The sequence below is a fragment of the Grammomys surdaster genome, unplaced genomic scaffold (assembly GCF_004785775.1).
Source record: "Grammomys surdaster isolate TR1022 unplaced genomic scaffold, NIH_TR_1.0 131, whole genome shotgun sequence".
NCBI lineage: Eukaryota > Metazoa > Chordata > Mammalia > Rodentia > Muridae > Grammomys > Grammomys surdaster.
Window position 1 is genome coordinate 2,716,984 of NW_021604589.1, and position 8,920 is coordinate 2,725,903.

General features: G+C 39.7%; 1 protein-coding gene across 2 annotated transcripts in view; it reads left to right on the forward strand.

Moving 5' to 3' along the window:
• Ace2 (angiotensin I converting enzyme 2) overlaps window positions 1–8,920 on the forward strand; it is a 50,869-nt gene that overhangs the window by 34,472 nt on the left and 7,477 nt on the right. For both annotated transcript variants that reach the window (XM_028762128.1, XM_028762129.1), the window contains 5 exons: window positions 1,483–1,581; window positions 2,856–2,978; window positions 3,405–3,577; window positions 5,131–5,189; window positions 8,164–8,264. In XM_028762128.1, coding sequence (XP_028617961.1) covers window positions 1,483–1,581; window positions 2,856–2,978; window positions 3,405–3,577; window positions 5,131–5,189; window positions 8,164–8,264 — 555 coding nt within the window. The remainder of the gene's footprint in view (window positions 1–1,482; window positions 1,582–2,855; window positions 2,979–3,404; window positions 3,578–5,130; window positions 5,190–8,163; window positions 8,265–8,920) is intronic.

Consider the following 8,920-nt stretch of genomic DNA (forward strand, 5'->3'; position numbering starts at 1 on the left):
CACACACACACACACACACACACACACACACACACACACACACACACCTATTTCATTGCCTGAGGGCAGGCTTCAGAGGTCTGAACCCACAAATGGCAGGAGCTAGCACAGTAATGCCATCCCGATCAGGGCCTCAATCAATGACAGATGGGCCAGTTGGTGAATAAATACCATAGCTCCTCTGCTTTCCTAAGTCACGTCCATGGAGTCGCAAACTTCGGGGGTGGAGGGGAATCATTTCATATTACTTATAGTACAGATATGCTTGAAAACATATCCTTTTGGTAGGAGTCCTGCTTTCCTTTCTCAGCCCTTTGCTCATGTTTCCTGAAATAATTTCCTATGATATTGTCTCAAGAGTCATTTTCCAAGAGGTAAGACAAGAAATGTGTAATTAATTAGGGGTGTTTCTAATGTTTGTGTATAAGCAAAGCTGCCCACAAAGAGCTAAAGTTACATACAAAAAAATCTCAATAATAAAGGACAAAACTATATCCCTTTTACCAAAAGTCCAAAACTAAAGCCTATATGGCTTTTCTATCTTTTTTTTTCTGACTGAGCTAACCTTTGGATCCCTGCTAATTTACTTTAATTATTATGGAATCAGAGCTTTAAAGTAATCCATCAATGTATTGATTGCTCATTTGGTCATTTATCAATCAGAAGTGAAGTTTCTCCTTAGTATTCTGGCACGGATTTATTACTAGAACTCTAAAGATGACGAAGACACAGTTGCATTCTCTCAGAATGTCTCAGTGACAAGGGGTAGTTTACATGAGAAAAGCCACACAGCATAAGGACAGATATGGTAAAGAATTAAGGAAAACAGTGGAGATACTACCTGGAAGTAGGAGGCCTCAGAGATAGAGGAAGGGGAACAGTAGGAAGGATGGCAGGGTATGATAATAAGAGTTGAAGATGATCAAAGTATATTACATACAGGTATTATGTCATAAGAACCATTGTTTTCCATAACTATTATTTTATAATACTAATAAAATGTAAGAGAATAAAGCATCACTAAGAGAGACTAGATGCTGAGGGAGCGTAAGGTATTAACTGCCTTGGAAGATGGATGGTAGGCCTCACAGAAGAGGAGGCATCTGAACTAGGTTTGAAGAGTAAGATTTCAATTTTACAAAATTGTGTCCTACTGGAGCACATAATGTGCCATGTCTGAGAGGAGTTTATAGGTTTTTCACAGCATATTTATAGTTATGCAATGTACTTTATAGACTTTCTTAACTTAGTGTTTTAGACGAGATAGATATTTTCCAATGGTGTGTTTTGATTGAATTAAGGCAATATGAGGGAAACTCACAAGGCGCTTTGCTTTCTGGGTTTTATATTCATTTTATTTTAACTGGCAATCAGTTCCAATATAAATACTATTGCCAGGTGAAACTGCTGTAGTTGAGCTCAGAACTCCCTTCTCACGATGGTCTACGCCTCACTAATGTATACTTCCCTTTTCTTCTCAAGGCGGGAGATTGTCGGTGTGGTGGAACCTCTGCCTCATGATGAAACATATTGTGACCCTGCAGCTCTGTTCCATGTTTCTAATGATTACTCATTCATTCGGTAAATGACAGTTTTGTCCTCTCTATTTACTATCTAGGGCTTAAAGGATAGACCTGGCTAATGACAAAAACACAAACAGGGCTCAGTGAAGTGATAATTACAAAGCTTTTCTATCTCCCTCCTACCACAAGCTTAATGTAGATGATCAATTTCAGTCCAATTTAATCAACATGTTTTATCGGGTTAAATAAGCTTATATGAGACATGTTGCCCATTATTAAGGATTGTTCTACTTTGCTTTGTATAGCTGTGATAAATATTATGATCAAAAGCAACTTGGAAAGGATTTGGCTTTGTCCCAATCACTGTCCTTGAGGGAAGCCAAGACAGGAACTCAAGCAGGGTAGAAACCCGGAGGCAGGAAATGAAGCAGAGACCATGGAGGAACACTGCTTGTTGTCTTGCTCTTCATGTCTTGCTCTTCATGGCTGACTTAACGATGCCTTCCTGTACCTCATAGGACCACTTGCTCATGGGGTAGCACCTCCTCCAGTAGACAGGGCCCTCCCACACCAATCATTAATCCAGAAAACACTCCACAGACTGGCTTAGAGGCCAGTATGAACAAAGCATTTTCAAAATTGAGGTTCCTTCTTCCTAGATGACTCCAGCTTATGCCAAGTTGGCAAAAAAGAAAAACAAAACAAAACAAAACAAAACAAAAAACCTCACCACCACCACTAACAGCAGCAACAACAAACCACCCACAAACCAAACAAAAAACGAACCAAATAAAAACAACCAGCATAACAGGATCATTTAGTGAAGCAGAAAAATACTTTTAGTCCATCTTCTTATTACTAGCAGAGTTTACTATGCATCTAAGGAGTGTTTTTCTTACTGTTTATTTTGTCGGTTTGAGACAGAGACATATTACATGTCCCAGGCTGGCCTTGAACTCCTGAATGCTGGGATGCAGGCATGTGTAGGCCTCAACTCCAGTATCTGTAAAAACGGGAATGTATTTACCTGGAATAAAGATCAGCTTGATACCACTTTATAGGCAAGGGCTATAAATAACTCTGGAGCAGCAATTCAAATGTGACTAACCTGTGACACAGTAGCAGAACTGCTCTGTCACTAAATATGTGCAATGCAAATAGCGTATGCTGCATCTAAAGAGTTCCTGGCAGATTCCTGCTAGAGAAAGACTTTTAGCCAATACCTGTGGGATTACTTGGGCCAGGAATTCAAATATTTCCCTGGTTCTGTGACTCTACTACAGCAATAAAACACAAGCCTTCTTTTTGTTTGTTTCTTTGTTACATATATAGATATTACACAAGGACCATCTACCAATTCCAGTTTCAAGAAGCTCTTTGTCAAGCAGCTAAACACGATGGCCCACTGCACAAATGTGACATCTCAAATTCCACTGAAGCTGGGCAGAAGTTGTTGTAAGAAATGCTTCAAAATGCTGAACCTCTCCTAGCATCCTATATCACTAATTTCCATGCCTATGATTTAATTTATTTTCATCCTCCACCCCCTAACTCCCCAAAAATTGGAACTTCAGAATTTCTCCAACCAACCATGAAATCAATATTCAATTTGGAATGAGACAGGGATCTAGGTCATGAGATGCCTGGATGGGCCACCTCTTGTCTCTATGTGATAACTACAGGGCTCTCTTTTGAGCAATTGGAAGAAAAGAGGGGTTGAGGCTTGAATCCTTCTGAAAAGATGCCTTATTTTCATAATCTGCCAGAAGAAAATCTAGCCAATTCCAACAGAAGACGTATAAAGAGTGTAGGTGCAAAGGTATGCCCACCTGGAAACCTTCAAAACGACCCACACTCTGATGGTTTTCTTTTCCTGTGTAGCAATATGCTGCGCCTTGGAAATTCAGAGCCCTGGACCCTAGCCTTGGAAAACGTGACAGGAGCAAGGAACATGGACGTAAAACCACTGCTCAATTACTTCCAACCATTGTTTGACTGGCTGAAAGAGCAGAACAGGAATTCTTTTGTGGGGTGGAACACTGACTGGAGCCCAAGTGAGTTCACTGACTGCACACACATTGTGCATTGTTCCTTGTTTGCTTCTCTTAGTGTCCTTTAGCTATAACCTTGCAGGGGCTGTGGCACAGCTCAGTATGTGTTCCTCTTCTTCAGATGATGTCGCAAACTCTGTCAAGTGTTCTTATTAGTCTCACCTTCGCAATAAAAGTCTCTCCTAGTCTCCTACTGCGTTTGAATCTGGCTCTTTGCCCTAGATTGCTTTTTATTGCTGTGATAAAGATACCATGACCAAAAGCAACTTGGAGAGGAGTGGGATTATTTCAGTTTATAGATTATAGTTCATCATCAGGAACTCAAGGCAGTAATCTGGAGGCTGGAAGTGAAAGAAGGGCTGTGGAAGAATGCTGCTAATTGGGTTGCTCTCTATGATTTGCTCAGCTTGATTTTTTTCCCCATGATCCCCTGCCCAAGGACACCATTGCCCACAGTGTTCTGGGACTTCAAATATCAATGATTACTCAAGAAAATGTCCCACAGGCAACTGCATGGAGACATTTTTTCAATTAAGGTTCATCTTCCCAGCTAACTCTGTGTCAAGATGACCAAAACAAAAACACAACAACAACAACAACAACAAAACCTAACTAAGGCACTCTTGTAAAGTAAGACAAACACTGTCATCAGCTAGATCATGTGTTTCTGAGAGTCACTTTCATAACTCTCAAACCCCGTTTCTTTCGCTGTCTTATTATCAATGTTCGAACTCCTCTCCCAGCTCCTCTTCCACGTCTACTGTTCACTGTCTTAGTAAAGTTTTGATGGGATTTTTAGTAAAGCAGCTATCAGTATTTATGTCTGGCCACCTGCACAGCCAAGTAACACACTATGCAGCATCCTTTCTTTAGTGCCTTCTCTGTATCGGAATTTTTACTCATCCCAGTTTTTGGCATACACAATTCATCATCAAATAGAGCATCAATTATTACCAACAAGTAGAATGTATCTATTTTTTCAGCCTCCATTTTCCTCTCTAGCAACTTTCCCTTGGAGTCTTACATACTCCCATCTTAGCATGGACCATAATCGTCCTTTAGAATCACCTCCTGGTTCTTCTGGGTTGAATCCCATTTCCTGGGTTCCACATCTTCTTTCCAGGTTTACTTCTTGTTCTGTTGAAGAACAAATTCCAACTGGCCATCTGAGTAAGTGACAATGGTGTGCAGAACCATGCCATTTCTAAAGTGGCTTTAACCACAACCTCAGTACTGATTTTCTGTTCTCTTCCCACCTCAGATGCATCAGAATCCCAAGCTTTCCCAAATATAGGGAATCCCTATATTTTCTATAAAAATATAGGGAGTCTCTATATTTTGGCCTATAATCTCTTCTATGTACAGATCAAGCAGTGACTTACGATTTTCTCAGAAAGCAGTTGCCAGCTTCTCATCATTTCTCATTTTTTAAAAGCTGTGTCTGTATCCTTTAAAAAAATCCTATTGCCATACCTTTCTGCAATCTTGAAAAGGGGGAAAAACTGTGTGGTCAGTCTGTCATCTTAACCAGTTGTCTGAAATTTCTCTTTAACCAGATGTCAACCAAAGCATTAAAGTGAGGATAAGCCTAAAATCAGCTCTTGGAAATAATGCAGTGAGTATTGTTCTAAATGGGGATTCCATTTTTTCCCCAGTGCATTCTCTTCCCTTGAAATCCCATTCCAGTGTGGTCTAAAGAAAGAGAGGCCACATGATTTGATTAAAACTATAAGCCCAGCTCTGGCCTTCAACTAATTCCTTCCTTTCTTCCTTCTTCCCTCCCTCCCTCCCTCCCTCCCTTCTTTTTCTTTGTAATTAATCTCTTATTGGATAGGCAATGTCTACTGTTCACTTGTTACCTTGAGTGTGTTGTGAAGATCTGCACTGAAACATCTGTACTGATCCTTAATTTTCAAACACCCACCTTCTCAATTGACTCACCACTAGGACTTGTATTTAAGGACAAGGTTGTGGTTATACGATGAGGAGGGTTTTTTTGTTTGTTTTTTGTTTGTTTGTTTGTTTTTTAGGTTTTTGGTTGGTATTGTTTTCTTAGCCATTTAAATTCTTGTTTTATTAACTGTCTGATTTATGGGGGAATATTCAAATCTGGAAGCTTGTTTAAAAATATAGCATCTCAGGTCCCAGCTTTGGACCAGCTTAATCAGGATCCCCATTTCTGTAAGTCCTCCATGTGATTTGTATACATTAGAATGACTGGGAAACTCTGATTCTCAAACTTGACTCAACATTGGAACTTCATGAGAAGTCTTCAAAATATGAGTGTGTGGGCTACACCTCCAGAGATGTTGGTTTAATTGTTCTGGAGTGTGATACCAAGATTTGAGCATCAAGAGTTTTCTTTTTGTTTGAGACAGGGTCTCATTGTGCAGTTATGGCTGGCCTGGAACTCACTATGTAGATGAGGCTGGCCTTGAACTCCCAGAAAGTCTCCTGAATGCTGAGATTAAAGGCATGCACCACTGTGCCCAGCCTCATTAAGAGTTTTAAAATCTGGAGCTGAGGTGACGACTTGGCAGTTAAGAGATCTTAAGGCTTTAGCAGGGGACCCAGGTTTGGTTCTCTGCACCCCCATGGTGGCTCACAACTATTATTAACCCAGTTCCAGGGGTTCTTGTGCCCTCTTTTGATCTCCACAGGTACCAGGCATGCACATAGTATCAGCAAAACACTCATACACATAAAATAAGGGCATTTAGAAAATTTAAAGAGTTTTAAAATCTCCAGGAAGTTTTAAGGACAGGCAAGTTTGAGAACCATCGACTTAAAGATACACTTTAGGGTAACAAAATATTTAAATAGAAAATCTTATTATTTATAGATGTAGTTATCGGTCTCTCTTGAACACTTATCTCAATTGATCCAGCCCTGGGAAGTATAAGCTCTTAAGAGAGACAATTTTATTAGTATGTAGTACTAATATACAAAGCGGGTTTCATTGGGAGATTTTCATTCATTTACGTAATTTACTTTGACGATAATTCATGCCTTCATTTACTCTCTTCTCCACCCCACCTTCACTCTCCTCTTCCTCTTCCCAAATAGCCTCCTTTTCAATAGCAACTTTGATTAGGAAAGAGGAGAGGGCATTTTTTCTCAAGTAAATGGGATGAACAGCCTGGGTGTGTCCTATGAACTTGGTACAATCAGATAAAACAGTCCAATGTTCTACAGAAAACTGCCGAGTCAGTATAGATCCAAAGATTTCTACCTCTTCATTTCCTGAAAAGTTAAATATTTCCCAAGACTTGACAATTTTTGTTGTATTTTCATAGATAAATAAGATACCAATATACACAATACAAGCATTAAAAAAGGAAAACACAAGAAAGCAACTTCCCTTTTTATTGAAAATAGATTCTTTTCTCATACAATATATTTTGATTAGAGTTTCTCCTCACTGTACCCCTCCCAGCTCTTCCCCTCCTTCCCTCCCATCATGATCCACTCCCTTTCTGTCTCTCATTAGAAAAGAGCAGGCTATCAGACAGCAATTATAGAAGAAACACAAATCAGTTGTTTCTAAACTGCAAGTTCGAATTCCCACTTCTTATTGTGCATTGCAGGCTCAAGAGAATATTTATCTTTGTCATACTTTTATTAGTTCATCTTTGGTCTAATAAATTGAGATTACTCCTGGCAGATCAGGAAACTTCTAGATTCTCTTGTCTGGGCATTTGCATCCATGTTCCCTTTCCGTGCAAACTTGATGATGTGACATTCTAAAGCTGATCACTGGGTGAGATGTACTTTCAGTGCCCATGTGCAGCAGGGCCAGAGTATCTGTCCAGTTTGAGTCATTTCCTGGTAGACATCACCTGGAGCTATGGCATTATCTGAAGAATTTAGCTTTTCAGTGTTTTAAAATATGAAAGTCCTAGGCAGAAAATTACTAGAGACAACATTCATATACAACTATTACTATTAAAAACCCCATACTTCACATATGGGTAAAATTAAGCTTAAGTGAAAACAAATCTTTCCTAAGCTTCTGGATTACTTTTTCTCTGAGAGGGAAAGAAATAAAGGAAGCTCCTTAGTTATTTATTGATCTCTACTGCCATCCACTGGAAGAAATAGCGAATGCCTCTATCTCTAACGCTCGCTGGCAATATGCATGGTTCAAATATCTGAGAACTTCCTATCAAAACAGTAAAAGTAAGAGTGAGTTGCCTACAAAACACAGACAATCCACGCAAACCACACAGATTTGGGATGTCTCCTATCTAGAAACCTATCCTTGGGGTTCTTATTTCAATTCATATCAAACCAAAGTGAAAGGACCGATGGGCCCCTTGGTTCCCGAAGCAGGGATGGTTGCCTGACCAGCAGCATTAGCATCTCCTAGGGTAGTAGATATGCAGATTCTTGGTTCTCATCCTAGATTTTCGAAATCAGAAATTCTACATGTGATAGTCAGTTTAATCCATTCCAACCACCAAATGCTGATGCATGCTTACATTGGAGGGCAAAGACTTGATGGCCAGAATCCTTGGACTAGTGATGAGGACTCTCATTTTCCTCTGCCACCGACCCCATTGAATGGTGTCTTTCATCTGAATTTGCAGTATGAATGGACCAACAACGAAATGTACCTGTTCCGATCATCTGTTGCCTATGCCATGAGAGAGTATTTTTCAAATGTCAAAAACCAGACAGTTCTTTTTGGGTGAGTTGATTTGCTAGATTCTGTTATTATTATTATTATTATTATTATTATTATTATTATTATTATATTTGCTTTACATCCCAATGTCAGTCCCCTCTCCTCCAAGTACCCCCTCACACAGATACTCCCACATTTCCCCTCCTCTTCTCCTTTGAGAAGGAGAAGCACCCCTGGGTATCAACCTGGCTCGTCAAGTTATTGCAGGACTAAGCAATTTGCTAGGTTCTATACACAACTCCCTGCTCCACTACTCTACAGCTTAAACTTTCTACAAGTCAAATCAAGGAGAATATCCAAGTAGGCTTTAGTTTCTATATTTTTGAATGGAGATTTCATATATGAATATGCTATATTTTGTGGTTCTCGCATAGGATTCCCAGTGAACCTTTTCTTCTTGCTCCTACTCTTGCATCTCCTTTTCTACTATTTTCTTGCTTATTTGGGGTCTATTGATCCTAACTAGGGTTGCTGGCATAAGCCTAGTCCAGAATTTTATTTGGTATCCTGGAATTTGGGTCCCTTACTTTTAAGATGCTTGTCCGTCGTTTAACTTGTAGATGCTATGAATGTTGTTATTAAACATCTCTCTCTGTGTCTCCCTGGCTCTCTCTCTCTCTCTCTCTCTCTCTCTCTCTCTCTCTCTCTCTCTCTCTCTC